The sequence below is a fragment of the Amphiura filiformis genome, chromosome 16, assembly GCF_039555335.1.
Source record: "Amphiura filiformis chromosome 16, Afil_fr2py, whole genome shotgun sequence".
In the NCBI taxonomy this organism is placed as follows: domain Eukaryota; kingdom Metazoa; phylum Echinodermata; class Ophiuroidea; order Amphilepidida; family Amphiuridae; genus Amphiura; species Amphiura filiformis.
In genome coordinates, this window is record NC_092643.1 from 33236261 (window position 1) to 33256289 (window position 20029).

General features: G+C 36.5%; 1 protein-coding gene across 1 annotated transcript in view; it reads left to right on the forward strand.

The window, feature by feature from the left end:
• Window positions 1–20029, forward strand: part of LOC140135899 (uncharacterized) — a 101924-nt gene that overhangs the window by 64558 nt on the left and 17337 nt on the right. The window contains 6 exon segments of the mRNA XM_072157564.1: window positions 3250–3273; window positions 3991–4020; window positions 8089–8133; window positions 9204–9416; window positions 10438–10614; window positions 17465–17677. Coding sequence (XP_072013665.1) covers window positions 3250–3273; window positions 3991–4020; window positions 8089–8133; window positions 9204–9416; window positions 10438–10614; window positions 17465–17677 — 702 coding nt within the window.

The following is a 20029-nucleotide window of genomic DNA, read 5'->3' on the forward strand; positions in this document are numbered from 1 at the left end:
GGGTGGTACTTAAAAAGTAGTATGGTCAGGTGTTCTTCCAGTACTTTAGGACAAGGGTTGTGTAGCATCTAGGCCATTAGGGTCAGGGAAAGGAAAAAAATTAAGCTAATGGTGATTTCAGGTTGTCATGCTGGCTTGCTGCTCTGGTGACGATTTTGATGTTGGTAAGCAATCAGACCAACAATGCATTTTGACACCAGTTGCAAGCCAATATGTGACATGATCAAGGGGAAAGAGTCACATGTTGGCAATTTTCAATCAGGAGTTTTTAAATCATTTTCTGGCAGTTTACAAATGCTACATTTTGATGCAAACCACATCAAAATCGGACATCTGGTTACCGAATTATGAGCAATTTATGAATACTGTTTTTGAGATATTGGCAATATCGACGACATCCGACTCATTGCCCTTGATCATGTCACATATATTGATCACTCCACCACTTTGCCCAAAGCAGCAAATTGTTTGGAGTTGACTTAGGAGTGATGCCGCTCTGACATATGGCACATGATACGATTTTTGGCCTTGAGCAAAGAGCAGCAACCATGAAATCAGCATGAGGGTAAGGGTTAGGGTTAATTTTTAGGATTAGAATTAGGGTTGTCTAGTACATTAGGATTAGGTTGAGAATTAGGGATAGGGTAAGAATTATGTTAGGGTTTGAAATAGGGTTAATGTTATGGTCGGGCTGGGGTGTGAATTCAATTCAAAATTATTGAATTTGAAAACCAGCATGGCTGTAACCCTTGATGACAGAAATTAGTTGTGTTGCATTTTTGATGGATTTATGAAATAAATGAATTTGAACCTGCTGAATGATAATTTTCACAGATAAACATAACTCTTTCTTGGCTTAATCGTAAGTGTACTTTGCTAAGTAAACTTGTAAGTGCTGAAATATTGTGAATTTTTCAAACAGTTAAGCTAAATAATACATTTTTAATTAAAGCACAATCATTTACAAGGTAATTTAGGCCTGTAGTTACCATTATGGAAATAATAGAAGTAAAAAGAAACTGCAGAGTTAATATATGTTTATTCATCTTTTATTTATTTATGTGTTTATTATAATTATTTTGTATTTCCTCCCATTATTATTGGGCTATTCCAATTTAAATCCACATACCCTCTATGGAAGATATGACCTTAATCTTCCACACATGGAATGTGAATTTCAAATGGGTTTACCTAAATGGGTGAGTCCATTTGAAATCTACACCCCCTGTGTGGGAGATTAAGGCCATGTCTTCCATGGGGGTGTGTGGATTTCAACTGGAAAAGTCCATTTGATTCTTGAATTAAATGATATTTATCTAACCTCTTTTTTACTCTAACAGCAATTATATTTCATATTCTGTTGGTCGGAGTGTTGTCATGACTTGGCCATTCTGTGGCTCAGACACTGGAGTGAAAATTATTGTTGCGGTGAATGGGAAAATTAACACAATTTGAAACAGCAGCCTAATCTTTTTGATAAAAAAGTTCCAACTTTTTGTTGAGTTTTGATATTCTCTCAATTTCTGTTCATGATCATTTATTGTGTCAAACCGAAAAGGTATGAACAAAAAGTGTATACTTTCCCTATATACTCCAATGCAAATTTTCACTCCAGATCTGAAGAGTAAAAGTGCTGGAGCAAAAGCCCAGATGTCCGACCAACAGAATTGTGTTGTCCTTCTTACTCATATCATCTTTAAAATTGCATTTTGATTTTTGTAGCCCAGAAAGAAATTAAGGAAAAAAATTGTAGCACAAACCGATATACAGGTATAAGTTTACTGTAGAAAGAGACATCATTAGTGAATCAGGGGAACATTAGTTCAGTTCAGTTCAGTTCATTTAGACTGGTGTATGGATATCATATTGGCCTTAATATGATATCCATGATATCATGATTGAAATACATGCATATCCTGTTAAAACATAAATCTATCCCTTTACTCTGTACAACTGATTGCTGCTAAATAGAAGGGTGCTGTACATGTATTGCTTGAAAGTACTTAAAGAATAGATAATTATGGCAAGTTAGGTTTATAAAGACCTAAAGGCGCTATTAAACTGCTTCTGCATGTACGCGCACAATGTGTGATACCGAGAATGTAAAGCAACTTGATTTCTGTAAAAATAGGAAGACTGGATGATCTTGGGAGTTGCCAGAGACTTCAGTCACACCTGTAAAATTGACAAAAGCCCTCTCAAAAGTATGTTTATGTCTCTGGGGTATACTGCAATACAACAATCTATTATTCTTTTTGAAGATTTTGCTCATCATCACTGGACAGGAAAACCTATATAAATTTTCATTGTTACTCACTTTGCAAAAGAGGGAACAGAGATTTGTCAAGTTCCAAGTATTGTTATTTTTGCAGGTAACGCAAAAGCAACCGTAATGTTCAATGTTGTTTTTATTAATTAAGTGTGTTTGATATGCCCTGCAAAATGAAAATATCTTCAAATTTGACATTGTACTGTTCCATGTTTTGCCAAATGAGTAACAGGGAAAATTTACATAAGAAGTTTTTTCTACCAAAAACGTCACAGTTAAGTTTTCTCCTCCAAACATCTAATTAATCCAGCTAATTGAGGTGATCAGTTGATTCTTAAGTTTTTTGTTGAATCCTGTAATTATAGTCAAACTTTCATCACATTTTATGCCCATGTTAGCAGCAATCAGACTTTAAAAATTCAAATCATGGGTGATTTGGTTTGTGAAATATGAATACCAAAATATTCAATTCTTTTGCACAGTTAAGGGAACAACCCAAAAGATTGCTGACATCCTATAAACGTAACTAGTTGAATTTCATAGTTATCCCCTCCCTTCCGTCTGTAATGAAAGTGGGTCAATTATATTATTGATGTTTTTAAGAACAGGAGGAATAATAATATAATCAACATGTTAACCCCCTACTTCCCTAACGAACATTTATAGGATGTCATCGATATTTTGGGTAGTTCCCTAAGGTATCTGCATATTGTTATGGCAAGTTGGTGTCACATTATACTAGAGTCAAGATTCATCAATCACAAATCAAAAAGTTTTACTAATGATACCCAGAGGCTCAGTTGCAATAAAAAAATAAAGTATGCCAAGACTATGCAAGTACTGAACTGTGCTTAAGGATTGATAACAGTGTGTTGTTGTGTACATGTCATTTTCCATATAGTCATTCCATGTTATATCTATTTTCTAATCATGCCATGATGACATCTCTCTTACATGCCATATCATTGTCATGACTACAGCTGGGAGGAACCATTACACCAGAGGTAAATATCCATTTCATTCTTTCGGAAGTTTTTCTGAGGAAACTTTTTCCATCTTTTTTACCAAAATCTCATTTTCTTGCTTAAAGAAGTAAAGTAAAACTGTTTTGGTGTGAGCTAAATTATGATGTGTTGAAGATTCAATTAATGTTTGTCAATAGTGACAAAATAATGCTACGCGGGATCATATATTATACTTTTGCTATTATGACAAAACATGGTTTTGGGATAGCTGCAGTATGAATGCTGTGTAATTTCTGCTATGAACTTTGTTGTAAGGTTGTGGGAGCTTTGCAAATTATGCAGTCAATTGTTGATGCTTTTATTACTATCTGATCAATATTTCTTTGCTTATTTATAAGTCAAAAAGGGTAGATATGGATAAAGTTGGGTAAATGTAGTAGTTGGCAACAAATGACATAGAATTTGGCAACATCTGAGAATGCTAAAAATTTATACATTTTACATTACAGAAACTGTTTTTAGGATATTTAGCATACATTCAGGGATGGCATAATGATGAATTTTCTTGTTAGAAGATTTAAATCTAAGATTTCTATTATTCAATCTTGTCTTTACTTTTTCACCTGAACTTATTACTAATTATTTCTGCCCTTTTTTACCCATGCCATCTTCTCCTGTCCATATTTTATTTTCCCATTCCTTCCTTCCTTTCTTCCTTCTTTCTTCCTACTTTCCATACCCATTTTCATTCCACAGCGAGTCTTTGTTTGGGATGACGATGATGAGGTATATTACGTAGCCCAGCTATATGTTGCTTATCTTCCTTGAGTCAACCCCCTTCAGAATATTTGTTTTGTGTACATGCCTAGTGTGTTTCGACCGTGTTTCTATCATAGAAATTGATTGGATAAGTCAGAATTTTCCCTCCATGATATGTTGCTCAGCTCATATAGGTGAAAATAATTTACATCCAGATTGTTCGAACCAGCACTGGTAAAATGTTGATTTTCTAACCCGCGATCTGTGTGAAACATGATCTTTGTGAATCATGATTGTGATGAAAAGCCTGCTGATGATGGGGTACACTATTTTGATAAATTTCTATGGTTCCTGGTATAAATACAGCACTAAAAATATTATTACTTGACTCAAGGAAGCAGAAAATGTCCTAGAAATGTCACATTTTATTTTGTTTTTCTTGTTGCAATCTTATCAAATTCATTTGTTAAACCCTTAGATTATTAATACACAGATTGGAATTTTCCATGCCTGTGCCCTCTAAGCATACTCGAATTCAGCTGACGCCAGTACAGCGTACAGACCTGGCGACATCGCATATCTTATGCGTGAAGTTTCTTTTGTGTACGCTCGCGCTGTTTGCGCTATTTTTGAGTTTGCTCATGCGGTACCTGACTTAGCGTCGATCCCCTGAGGCAACATGCCATGTTTCCACGGTATGGTTAAACTATTGTGTATTCCATTTGAAATCCACACACCCTCTATGGAATACATGACCTTAATCTTTCACACAGGGGTATAAATTTCAAATGGAGTTATCCATTCAGGCAACTCAATTTAAGATACATACTCCCCTGTGTGAAAGATTAAGATCAAGTCTTCCATATAGAGGATGTATGGATTTCAAATGGATTATCCATTAATTGAAAAGCAGAAAATTTGTTTTATAAAGCCTTCAGGTGGACCTGGATACTTGCAGTTGAAAATTTTTAAGTAAGCACTTTTTAGGAACCACCATATGTTTGGAAATTTCCAGATTTTGGAAATAAATCTTGTTTGGGGAAATACTACTTTGGGACAAAAGATTGATGTTAACGTCATGATTTTTTTCCGCTTGTCAGGATTACTGTGACCTTTTTTATATAACGTCTGTTATCTTGATATCAAAAATTACAAAGAAAAGGAAAAAAGACAAAACAGAAAATCCTAATGCTGTTAAGCCCAAGTAAAATTTCAAATTAGAAAATTCACCTGTATTGCATTTTTTTTCAAATAATTTGATAAGATTGTATTTTTATTAATTTGTTTTAATTCTGGAAGTATAAATAGTTGCATAATGGTGTATATGGCACAAAGTAAATCACATTCAGTTTTCTGCTTATTGGCATGCAGTTGGGAAAAACTACTGCCAAAAATACATTCTTTTGCAAAATACTAAGAAGAAAAGATCAAGTATATAGCAACTTAGTGAGTTGCTGAGTTTCCAAATCTATTAGGCCTATTAGCCACTTGCAGTTCCGCCATTATGCACTATATGCGGGAGAGCCTCGAACTGGCAGCATACATGAATGGGAATTGAACCAGTCATATAACATTCTGTGTAAGGTTACGTAATTCTTCCTTTCATGTATGCTGCCAGTTCGAGGCTCTCCCAAGATATAGTGCATAATGGCGGAACCTGCAAGTGGCTTAATTGTGATAAGAAGTAGAGCCGATCAAACCTGATTCCTCAACTTTCCAATCCATTTATGCTCATGAAAAACTGAATTGTGATATATTTTGATCAGTTTCAATTTGCATGTGAATACCTGTGTGAAAATACAGTCCAACCTCTTTTATCCAGCCATGGTGGAACCAAGTATTGGCAGGATACATTAAAAACCTGGATAAGTGATTTATGTGTATTTCTGCATTGAATGTCGGAAGTGATATATTTTGGAGAAAAAAAAGAGTGCTCAATATGGGGTAGTAACTCTGAAAGATGGTATTTGAGAGTTTTATGTAACATATAAATGTCCTAAATGCTTCAGAGCATGAAATGATGTAGCTTCCTTATGGAGATCTATCACATCCGGATAACAGAGAGAGGTTGGGCTGTGTGTGTTTTGTGTTACACATGAATATTTTTTGCTGACTTAATTGACTTGTTTTTCATTTTCTGCCTGTATTAATTTCACCATGCTTGATGTGGCTTGCTGTGTTTTTCACTTTTTTTAATTGTCTCATAGCGTTGGGAATCTCTTATACTGACAAACGCCAGATAATTAGAAACCACCCCTTTGTATTATACACACTGCAGAGGGCATTGTTATCAAGTATGTTGCAGTACAGAGCCATTTTTGCCATGTCTGCTACCTGTGCTCATTGAATTGCACATGGTACATTGCAGGTTATATAGGGATGGTTTATAATGATTTGGTATTTGTCAGTACGCAGAATTCATAATGATATTATAGTCTGTTCAGTATAAGGTGGAACATGACCAGATACCAAAATGCATGGATCTTACACAAATGGGATGAAGGTCATGTTGCTAACTTATGGTAGAACATACTTTAGTTGTGAGAGATCATTCAGAGAAAGATGGAACATGACTTTGGATATGGTGTATGAGATAACAATGGTTATTGGATGAGGTCATGTTCCACCTTGTGCTGAGCAGACTACAGTGCTTCAGGATCATGCTATATTGGACCTTTTGCTTCAGGCCAGACAGAATATAGTTCAATCAGTGATTGACCATTTCTGTAATTACCATACTAGAATGGTCAAGCTATACTTGGACCAGGTTGACATAGTGCATGCATAATTATTATTGGGTAGAAAAAATCCCATTGCATGATGGAAATGTTGCAAATTATCTCTTGAAAAATAAAAAAATATTCAAATAACATAATATACTCAATCCAATCTGATGTGGCACTTCCATTTTGAGAAGATGTTATAAGCTGTCACTTGTTTCAACACCTGTTGAATCTAAGTTGTATTAATTTCCTCAGTAAGCTTAAAATATTGACAAAATATAGCATCTTCTTGAGATGAGCCGGTTTGACCAAGTGCCACAACTGATTTGATTTTAGATATTAGCTGCTTGAAAAGTCTTGCATGCATGTATTATTTTGATAATTTTATTTTTGTGCATGCTTTTTGAGAATGTTTGCACAACTAAATGTTGATGAGAAGGAATGTTAGGATGAGAAGGGGTAGAGACAACATTTAATCAGAGATCAAATATTGAGTGCGTTTGTGGATATGGGGTGTGGGTGTGTGGAAGAGAGAGAGAGGGGGAGAGATATGAAACTGTTTGAAATGAATCAACATATCAAATGGTATTTCAAATGAGGTTTTCTTATTATATTACCCCAATTAATTACCCTGATTAACAAAAATTTATAACAGTTTGCTGAACAAATGTAACTAATAACAACGCTACTTTATTTTGTAGTGTTACTGATGAGTGCAGTGGTTTATTACTTTATTTAATACATAATTTGCACCTACACTTAACACACTTTGAAAAAAGAATAGACAACCAAATTAGTAAACCGGACATTTGTGCATCATTGAACTTTTAACAAATGTGGTATTCAAAACTTGTTATTTTAACCATGTAACCAATATCATGATTTCATTCAGGTACCACACATTGCATGCAACAGCTTGATGCATGCTTGCATGATCCTTTTAAATGAACGTTAATTTGTGTGTATAAATCAAATTTTTAAATGGGACTTCAAGCTTAAGACTCTGGAGGTGGCCCTATTTGTTGCCTGTCTCCACCCCATTATAGGGGAGGCACCTAAGGTGTAATACTTTGTAGTATTTACCAGTGTTTGGGTTAATCAGGAACCACTTTTAAGACAGAATTCTCCAAGAACATAGAAGCAAATAATTTTTTAGCAGAGCAAATTCTGATTCTAATGATTGATTCAAATTAACAAGTAAGAATTCTAAACAGTACTTATGTTTAAGTGCACGGCTTGTAGCATGGCTTGTAGCACAGCTTGTAACACGGTTTATTGAATGAGAAACATAACCTGTGAGTATAACTAATGCAGTGATAACAAACAAAAAACTAAAATTAAAATCCACTTACATAATCAACCAAACCAACAGGATGTCAACAAAACAGAGACAGACTTACTTCATACTCCAGAGAAGGTAAATAATTATGCTAAAACAGCTGAAATAGACGAGAGAACGAGAGAGAGAATGATAGAGAGAGAGAGAGAGGGCCAAGTCAGTGACTTTTTACACTTGCCTAGATCAATTTCTAAGCAACTTTTGACATCTTTTATTATGAAATGTTATGCAAATATTACTGCAATTTGTATGCATAGTGATTTTCATGAGCTCAGAAACGAATGCGTAAAACAGGCAAGTATATTGATCATAAAACTGGCTTCAGTTCCTTGGACCACAAAGCCTTCAAACAGTGAGCACTCCTGCTGTATAGGGCTATTCCATTTTAAATCACACTACCCCTGTGGAAGATTTTGGAAATATCTGCCACAGGGGATATAATTTCAAATGGAATGAGCACGATAGACAGCTCTATTTGAATTTGATACACTATCTAAGAACCTGAATGTTCCTCTGAGATAGAGTGAGTTTCAAATAGAGCTGCTAATGTGTTCATTCCATTTGAAATTCATACTCCCCCTGTGAAAGATATTTCCAAAATTTTCCACAGGGGTAGTGTGGATTTTAAATGACAGGATATCAATTACAAGTATCCTTACAATGCATAACATTCTAAGTTTCTCATTATTTATTTGTTTGAGTATTGTTTCACATAAAACCACTTTATTGTCAATTTTTAGTTTTAAGAGAAGAAGACCAAGAAAAACACTTTTTGTCATAGTTGTTGTTTTGGCTGTTTTTCATTGTTTATTGGTTTATGTATTGTTCCATTTCAAACCACTTCAAATGTCAAACTTTCCAAATAAGCTTCAGTTTTTAAAAATGGAAAGACAATGAATTTTTTTTTGTAGTTGGTGTTTGTTTAAAGTTGGGACTTTTTTTTTTTCTATTGAGATTTTTCTGTTGGTGCCTGTATTTATGTAATATTTATAGTTCATTTGTTCCATTTTTGTGGTGGTGGCAGTTGAAACCTGGAAACTTTCAAATAATTAATAATCTCAATTCTGAAGTTGTGTCACATCTTGTATAATTTTGGATCTTCAAAGAATTGCATATTCATTTATAATTTTTACATTAACCCCACACAGTCTGGTTTTGACACCACACCGTCGGAGACACCCGATCCCAAGTACAAAGGGAAGCGGTTCTTAGACAAACTTGACGTTGATATGTCAAAAGGTGACTTACGACGTGAGATACCAGAAGATGATGATGAGGATACACCACCTGCTACACCTAGGACAGTTGAACCTACTCCAGAACCAGTGAAAGAGGACAAGAAACAAGAACTGCTTAATAAGGTTTGTAATAGTTTGGTTTGGTTGATGGAGGGTCAGATGGTCTAAGGTGCTGAACCATAAGGCAGAGTTTTGCAAGGGGTACGGCTTATCAAAAAGAAAAGGGGGATTATCCTCAGGTGTGTTACCTGCACCACATCCTGTAGGTCCAGGTAAAAATTAACAATAAGTATAGCTAGTCTAAGTATGCTGACTCAACCTAGACAAGCTTAGGTCCCTGCAACATTGGGCTATTGTAGTTCAAATCCATACACCTCATATGGAAGACATAGTCTGCAGTGTTGAGCATTTCGCTGGTATTTTATAAAAGTAAAAAACACCTTCAGCCACTATTTTCCATATATGAAGTAGGTAATGGGTATACGCATCCGGCACAAGAACAAATGAACACAATGGGGAACGATTGCTCGCTACAAAAGGAAACTGAATATATTAAATAAGAAAGAGTGAACAGTTTACCAACCTAAAGTGTTACAATTAAACATGACAACAAAACTGGGGACACGATTAAGCATCAGTAATGATCTCCTTCACTTGTGTACTTGCGTAATATTTGTTTGTGTGTATTGTATACTCCGACTGCTAACATTAGACCCAGTTTTAACCACCATTTATCAGTGGGAGCTGGTAGCTTAATGGATAAGGCGTCCGTCTAGAGATCGAAAGGTCGTGGGTTCGATTCCCATGCCGGCATATTCCCTTGCTTTTTTTTTCAAGTTGGGTTGTGTGCCGGTAGGGATTTGTATTTATTTGTTGTCATGTTTGATTGTAACACTTTGGGTTGGTAAACTGTTCACTCTTTCTCACTATTTTCCAGTTTACTTCTCATCCGGAAATACCATATGACCAGAAAATACTAAATGTGATAATGCAGATATTGTCGAGTGAATTGCTAAGTGAACACTTCGTTATAATTGGAAACAGATGTCAAAAATACTAGAGTTGTTACACATCAGTAGATTAGTACTGTGTGTTGGAAGCACACTTCCATTAATATTTCACACCTCAATCTCTTTTTGTACAGGTTACCAAGCTCGCTCCACGTGAAGAGAGGCCACCAACACCAAAGAAAAAGACACCCACTCCACCACCTCCACCGACGCCATCGCCACCACGACCACCGACACCTCTACCGAAATTCATTAGTCAGTTTAAAGGTTATTCCTGGTTTGAGGAGTATTTTCCTAATGCTAATAATAAGGTGGGTATCACTATAGACTTGATTTCAGTTCAAATGTATAATTTGATTGCAGATTAAAAAACAAACAAAAAACAAAAAGAATCCAAAGCTTTGCTTCATACCGCAACTTTTTTGTTTTCAAATGTTGCCATTATTTAGGGATTCAATAATGTTACACAGTTGTTCATCAGAAAAATGACAACGATGCACCCACACGTCTGCCAAGTGGTATAAAAAAAATTGCGGACGTGTCGGGTGCAAAGTTGTTAATTTCTGATGAACCACTGTGTATTATGATTGAATCCCTTTCAGCAATGAAAACAAGCTAAAGATTGTCCAATTCAAGATCGAAGCATTTTCAATTTTTTACCCCTGTGTGACCTTTCGTGACCTCTTGCAAAAAACATACCCTACAATTTGAGTCCACTACCCCTCCCCCAGCAGTGATCCAGAGGGTATATCCTAACACATCATGGTAACAAATATTGGTAGCCATGGGTGTTGAACTCAATCCTTAATTGATTTAGCTCCCAGACTAATATCAGGAATAAAATTACAGAATAAAACTGCAATGTATGAGAAAGGTTTTTAACACAAGTCTCCACATACATAAATGACAGCCAGGATTTGAACCTGGGACCTTCGGATCACCGGACCGATGCTCTACCAACTGAGCTAATGAGTCAGATGGAGAAGAACAGTGATGTTATTATCTATAGGCCTTCAGTTCAATACCCACCCTCTATCATCTTCTCATCCAAAAAGAAACTCCCAAAATAGTAAATTCAACAGTTCCAGGCATGCCGAATTCTACACACTCTCACATATATGCACACTTCTTTGTGAATACACTACAAACAAAGCCATCCAATATTATTATTATGTAATACAAAGCTAGCTTATGCACAACTGTGTCCACGGTTAGGAAAAAAAAAAAATTGTTTGCTTGCCCTCGAATGGATTTAAAAAATTGGGTCGGTAGGACGGGAAAAGTTTTTTTTTTTTTTTTTTTTTTCGTTTCCCAGAAACAGACATGGCGAATACCGAATGCAATTAATGGTTCAAGCATTTCCGTAGCAGCAACATCACGCCATGGTCCAGCATCTGTGCTCGCCACTTGCATCTTAAACAATTGTAGCTCTTCTACATGTAGGCCTACATTTAATGAACTGTACAATTCTCCTACATGTAGTGTTTTCTGCTTTTCAAAAGTATCATATTAATCAGCGTGTTCGGTCCCTTGCTTCACCTGTCATGCCTGTACAGCTAGCGCTACTCGTGTTGTGTCCGCCATGTTTAAAGTGAAATCATATTTATACCGAGCGATTTGTGCTCTTAATAAAAGTAGCCTCATCAAACATGTTGAAAAAAAATAGTGCAATGTCCTAGTCGATACGAACAAATATCATGAATCTAAATAGTTATAAACAAGAAATGAATATCTGGTACAACTGTTTTCAAATTTTATCTACTTTTACCATATTTTAACATCTGCTATATTGTATCCATTCTTGCACGATATGCACGGTTATATTTTGCCTGTAGGTGGAAAAATGCAGTTTCCGGGAATATAAACTTGTTGTTAAATATTTCCCGTGATAGGTGGCTGCGAAGCAGGATGTCTGAGGGGGGATGTGCCCCCGTCAGAAGTTGAAGAATTTTCAAAAATGGACCTTAATTTGACGCCATTTGGTGCCATATTTTCACAAATTTGAGAGAGAAAAACTGACTTTTAAGCTTATAAAAAATTGTCATTCCTAAGATCTTTTGTTTGTTGTGCTCGATTTACCAACAACGCCTCTACATTCCATTGTCCATTGTATAATAAAACCACAAAATATTATCCACTCAGTGACAACACTCCCCGACTCCCGACTGTACAGTGCGTCCCTGGGAAAAATTCCCGGGGGGGGGGGGCACTCAAATATGACAGTGTATGCATGCGTGACCAATTTTTTTTCAAACACCCCCTAAACGAGTTTTACCCTACCAGCAAATTTAGACCCTTAATAAGGTAATTTAGTGTAGAATTTACCCCCTAATGAGTTTTTGGCTGGTGAAAATGCAACAAATATACCCTTTTTGGACTCATAATTTACAAAAAATTTGAAAAGGTACCCTAAACAAGTTGTCCAGTTTCAGAAAACTACCCTTATTCTTGAAAATCACTGTTTTTAGACCCTAAAGCGTTCTGCATGTAACTTGCCTTGCCTAAAAAAAACACCCCTTTTACTTGTTTTTTTGGTCATGCATGCGTACAGACCATTTATGTGAGTGATCCCCCCGGGGAAAAATTTGTAAACACTTACACTCGACACGTGATGACAAGTCCCTGCGCCCTTCAATTTGAGGGCATGTTGGAATCGCGCACATTCGCGCTATTCCTCCTCACAGACGATTTCATCTCTTAATCTCCGAACACGTGAATTCTTTCTGTAAACAACTCTGCACAACCAATCAGGATGGGAATTCCGCGGTATTCCCCAATACGTCATATGCATAAATTATTATAATATCGATGGAGCTGATGTAGCTGCAGGGTCAGCGAATCAATTCGCGCAGTGAGTCGCCTAACTTGGTACACACGCAAATCAAAGTTGATTCGCGGAGAAGAAAGAAGAATAAAACAATCAAGAGAAATGCAAGAAACATAAAAGAAAGAAAGGAAAAAGAAAAAAAAAACATAAAAGAAAGAAAAGAAAAAAGAAAGAAAGAAACCAAGAGAAAGGAAATAAATAAATTACATCTGTGGATAATAAACAAACCATCACGGAAATCACCTATTATTACACGAGTGCCTGGCGAGTACAGTGAATCCCCTCGATCGTGCATTTATAATTAGCTGTTTGCAAATTTAGGGAGCCTCCCTCCGGTTTCCGCATTTCCGTATTACGAAGTATGAGCCGACAGCGGGAGTAACGATACACATGTAAGGGACTGTCAACAACCGAAGCGCTGTCATCACCGGAAGACGCACGAAACATCATTACATTCAGTGATCAGAATGAACGATAATGACAATCTTTCCCGAGGTAAATAAATGTGAGAAATACATGTTTTTCAATTTTTTTTTGTGCCACTTGCTCAAAATTTCCCGTGAGCAATACACATTTCCCGGGAATGAGATTACCGAATTACCAGTCCCGGCGTGATCCCTAGATGCGCCGTCCGAAATGTGCAGGTGGATAGCAAATTGTATTAGAGCTTAGACGCTGAGGTGGTATACGAAATTGTGGAACCCTACAGTCAGGTACAGCCGGACACGTAAACATGCGGATATGGTATTTTACAACGTCTCTTTTAAATCATCGGTTTTTCAGGCGAAAAATACATGCCATTTTTGGGTAAATCGCAAAAAAAAAACTTTTTTCAAAAAAAAGTTCTACGGTCGGGACTGCCGAGACGGTCGGTCGGACGAGGGCAAGCAAACAACTTTTTTTTTTTTGGCCTTATCAGAGTGTATGTCCAGGTGCGTGTCCTCGTCACACACTCAATCACATTTGCACCATTTGATATTCTTACATTTATGTCAGCGGTTCCCAAACTGTTTTACAAGCGACATACCCGCAAGATATCGAGGGGTGGAAGACGGGTGAGACCAAAGTTTAAGTCCTCCAGCTTACCTGAAATTATATCAACATAAGGTGCTTGCTGCTAAATCCCACGACCCTTTTTCAAATAGCCACAACCCTGAAAAGTGTCGCGACATACAATTTGGGAGCTACTGATTTATGTAATTGCACATCACAGATAATGTTATATGCACATAATGTCATTTTTTATTTGCTCACACTCTATGTAGGTCAAGTTTGCACAGGTGATGTATTAAGTTTTCACATGTCTATATTGTTCTTTGTAACACATTATTTCATTTTCTTCAAATTAATAATTGAAATAAAGAAATGTTTTTGAAATACAAATTTCAAACTATACCAATGTTATTGCAATATCTGAAAGAAAGAAAGAAACTGATTTGTAAATGTCAAATTTGGCTGGAAAAAGATTTGGATTTGTTTCTTTATTTCAATTTCTGCTGTTATAAGCAGATTTCTGTTCGTGTTAACTTCATTCTTTTTTTCATTCATTCATTCATTCATTCATTCATTCTATCTTTATTCTTGTAAGCTCTTTCAATACATAAGTACTGATCTCCCATGTAGCTCCATGTCCAGATCCGACAATATTGTAGGTTTATAATCGGACAAAAATTACAAAATCTAAATTGCAAAGAATACTATAACACAAAATTAGGATATGACAATACAGCAATAAAATCAATAATGATTTTGTAATTTTCCCAAAAGCCATATTGTAACATTTGTTGAGGAGGACACTCTCAAGTTTGGTCAAAATTACATCGATTGTAATGTACATTAATGATCGAACGTACCTGCAAAAATCATGCTATTAGGTTCTTAGTATCTGATCCAGAATGTTCACTTACTTGAGTATGTTTCAACAACATCTGTTGTCTTTATCAACACTTGATGGGTAGTGACTGCTATTGGCAATCAATGCCAGAAGTAGTTCCAGTGCTGATATTAGAGTTGCCAGTTGGTTGTCATCAAATATGTGAGATAATTGGTACTGTCCTTCATCTCTATTCATGGTGGCGCCCCTCCTCTTTCTTATTTCTATAGCCTCCTTTATCCTCTTGGATCAGATACTAGGAACCTGTCTACTGAGTCTGACATTAGACCTGGTCTAACTTGTTTTGTGCATAATGGACCTTCATGTCTCTCTATATCTATCTTTTTCTATTGCTATCTTACTCTCTCTGACTGCATCAGTTATTTACATCAATCTTCTCACCATGTTATCCATTTAGTTATAAATAAGTAGATCAGCTTTCTCGACAGGAATTCATAATGAGTTTTAGTATTTCTATGAGTATGCCATTGGTCATGCGTGTATTTTTTGGGGGGCTTTAGGGGCGCCAGCCCCCCGGGGTCAAAGTAGGGGGGCGGCCAAAACGAAGGGGCGACGGAAGGAGAAGGGGCGGCAAAAAGAATGGCGGCAAAAAGAAGAAGGGACGGCAAAAATGAAATAGTAAAGAAAAAAGGGCGGAAAATTTAGTAAGAAAAGTAGAAAAAATGGTACTTTACATTGCCTCGCCCTAAAATCCTTTTTTCATCACAAAGACACATCTGACGAAAGCTCAAGCACTCACACAGGGACCGGCTGCACTGGTAATGTAATAATCGATGGTGTACTTGTAGAAATACTATCACTTCTAGTTACAGTTAATTTTCAGTTCTAGCTGTTACAATGCTTTAGGTCGGTTTGTTCAGTCTTTGGATTGGCCATCGATGCTGGTTTGATGCTTGTTATTAATGAACTGAAAACTAATTACGGTAATCAGAATTAATGCTAAATTTGTATTGGTCAGTTATCAATACATTCAAAGATTCATATAAACAATTGTCCATTAATTGGTTTCATAAATAATAAGGATGGACCAAGCATCAATGGTCGATTGAAAGATTGAACTAATTTGGTTCTATTGCCTTAGTTCTTAGAGTTGATTAATTTATTAAGTTTTATTGTTATTTGCTTTATTATTTTGTTGATTAATTTTTATAAAAGCAGATTATTGCATAAACATATGTGACGTGTCATATCAAAAGGAGACACTTTTGGGCAGGTTATGAATTTTGAAGTTTTTACATATCTTAAATAGATATTTTGCTCCACAACGCCGTTTTCCCCAATGAAATCGGACATTCCTAAGCGAAGATATTGAGTTCGGAAGTTATGGTATTATAAAATTGGAAATTGAGATATCGGCCTTTAAAAATATTATTGACAATGTTGAGAGTAGGAATTAACTTGAAAAATGTCTCAAAAATACAAGATGCCAGTTATATTCGGTCTGAAACTATAAGACAATATTTTTAGCATTAAGAACATTACAAATTCGCAAGATACACAAATTGTGAAAAAATCACCCACCGGCAGATTTTTGGCTATTTCTCCATTTACGATCCTGCCCAAAAGTGTCTCCTTTTGACATGACACGTCACATATACTGTTTAATGGTTTATTTTCACAATTTGGATTCTAGAAGCAAAAATGTGTATCACAGATCCCAGTGGTCTATTTGCAACACATGATGTGTTCAACCTCACAGCGATGCCCATCACCAAAACATTCCTATTCTAAGTCATTGCTTCAACGATTTGGATCCTAGAAGTCAAATAGTGTATCCCTGTGGCCCGCCCAGTGGCCTATTATAGAACAATACACATACTGCCTAAGTGAAACATATTCACAGGTTTATGAGAAAAATATGCGCTTTCACCTGATACCAAAATCTGCATTTTGATGGGGTAAAGTGTGGGGCTAATGGTACCTCATTAGTTTGCATGAGCCAGGCAACGTAGCTGTAAAGTGCACTTGTTTGTGATCTTCTATATCTAAGGGCATGCACAAACCTTATCCAGCACAGATACTTAACTTATTGATGACATCAGTTATTGTTCAATTTTGGAATTTCGGTAAAAAAGTTGCACCATTTTGGTCCAACAAATTACTATCCAATATGGGAAATTTATATTGAGTAACAAGTTTTCCCAGACTAATCTAAAGGTCCGTTCATACTAGGCCGCAATTCCTTTGCAGTGCAGTGCGTTGCCTATATATTGATTGCTTCTTGCCGCAACTCAACGCAACTCATCACATTTCGAAGTTAAAATGTATTTAATTTTTTTGCGATACCGCAATACAGTATTTTGCGGAAGGATGCAGTGCGGCAACGCAATGCACCAGAAAGCTATTGCAGCGTAGTATAAACAGATCCTAAGCTTACTGTTGTGTACAATCCTCAACCCTCTTGTTAATCCATCAACATCTGACTTGTTTGTTTGTGTAGACCTTCCCTAAGCCATGGACAGTGACAGCATTTGTGACAATGCTCCTACGTCTCATCAAGATAGCAGACTACCAGACAAAGACGCCAATACTTCATGCCATTATGCTGCTGCATTGTCAGGACCCATTGAACAATGTGAGAGTAGTGGTAGATAGTGTGATGGCAGTACTGACTAAAAGTAACCCACCAACATGTCAGGAAGAGGATCAAAAGGTATAGTGTGTTTGTTTGATTTTTGTGTGTGGGCAAAAATGAGGTCTTATACCCTACTACCCCCACAGTGTCGACTTCCTATCGATAAATATAAATTTAATACTCCGTTGGTGAGCTGACGGGCGACTGGTATTTCACGACGCAAGAAAAGGAGTTCTATCTGATTGGCTAGCAATCGATCGCTTAGGTCGCTTAGTAGTCAACTACAAACTCAAAACTGAGCAACGCATTCAATTCGATTGAAATTGATATTCTATTATTGACGTAGATAAAGAGAGTGATAGTGTGTCAATAATGTACATTGTATTGCAGCTGGATTTTACATGCATTCTTTTATATAAATTTTTTCTCAAAGAGTTGAATATGATCACAATTTTTACTCAGGATTTCAAATTTTTTTACTCGCGAATTGCAGTTAAACATATCCACAGCAAAATACCGGTCCTCACTAATTAGTGTATTTAATTTCCAGTTAGTGTATTTAAGATAAAACCTGACAACAAATAAAATTTTCTTGCAATAGAAATATCATATGGGATACTGATATGGTAGGCCGCAACCGCCACAACGTGTAGCTGCTATGCGTAGCTGAATTTTTGCTCCGTGGAGCCAAATTGACCAATCATGATCATGTTAGAGTTTTTCATTACTCGGAGGTAAAACTGACTAATTAAGTACGACTTACTCATTACGTGAAGCGAATTTATTCATTAAGAATTTGCCAGGCGAAGCTCCACGTGGTTGCTAGATATCCTCGGTCACGAAAGTTATGATTCAAAAAGTAGTTTATGAAAAGTACGAACTGACTTATTATTAAGATGGACATGCACTCATAAGAAACTCATACAGTATTGTACATAACTATATAGCTAGGCAGAGTGGTGGTAAACTATGCACACAGTTCTGCGATCTGCAGTGTATCGCCGGGAGCTAATTTGTATAACTTATGCGGTGTCCCTGCGAATTCGACCTTCAGCAAACTGCAAACCAGTTCGGATTTACTTTATATACTAGTAGTAGGCCATACATACTGTAGTTACTGTCCGTTTTCCTATACACAATACTCAGTGCGCTCACCATTGACGCGTGACCTCTACAAATAGTGTATGTTAGAAGTATAGGCCATTGCCTAGTTGACGTCACTGTGTAAAAAATAACCGGCCAATATTTAAAGTATTCTCTGAAATTCTAGAAAATATAGTTTTGTAACATGTAACATTTTTAGCTAATTTAGGTGTTTGGAAATATTGGTACTTTAGTGTTTTAGGAAGGATATGTAAACGACAGATAACACCAAAAAATATGAAGAAATTATTTCTAAACCGTGTTAAGTCATTAAGCTTCTCATTTTCAAGAACGCTGGTTAACAATAAGCAGACTATTGTCTCATTTAAGTAAACAAAAGCCCACAGTATTGTTACCTTGCGTTAAGCTTTATAATCGTTCACCCAACTGAAACTATAATACCAGCTCATTGCTCATTGCACAGGTAAAACAGACACAAGTGCAGTGTGTATTTAACCAGAGAAGATCTGATGTAACATAGTTGAGCTGTTCTCATTGAGTGTTATCTTGGTTTAATAGCTTTTAATAGGGTTTAAGTCCTTCAAAGGTCGTGGTGAGTTCTACTGTAGACATGACTGCATCATGATTATTGTCAACAACATTCAATAATATGATCACCGTGATAGTATGAGAGTATCAGTACCGTGGATGTCAGTGATCCTGGCCTGACACAGTAGACAAACAAACAAACAAACACGCCACACACATGACACATGCATGCAAGGTAACATTGACTATACACTAATCAAACAATGGTATTGATCCTGTACAACTGGTCGTGGTTTATTTACAATCGATTCATTTAAAATCCCCATAGTAAACACTAAACATTAATTTTGGCAAGAGTTTTCTCTCTCTGACGAGGATGCATCCACTGGCTCCGCATAATGAAAAGATCTAACATGATTGGTCAATTTAGCTCCGCGAAGCGAAAAGTAAGCTACGTGTAGCAGCTCCACGTTGTGGCGGTTACTGCCAGCCATATATTGATCATGCGAAAATCGTAAAACATAGAATAGAAACAGTGTGGCAGGCTCTCAAAATCTCAAATTGTATGCTTAGCCTGAGTCGCACGGCCTATCTCGAACAAAATCACCATGCGTAGTTGTTGAAAAACGTGAGGATTCATCGTACTATCATGGCAATTTTTAACACGAAGATATAGGGATGATGACGGTGTGCCCCTCTATAGCTTACGTCCTCGTAGCGTTAACCATTTTAACACTTAATTGTTCGGTTTTACCGACTTAAAAGCACTTGGACATGACAACACACCGACACACCAAG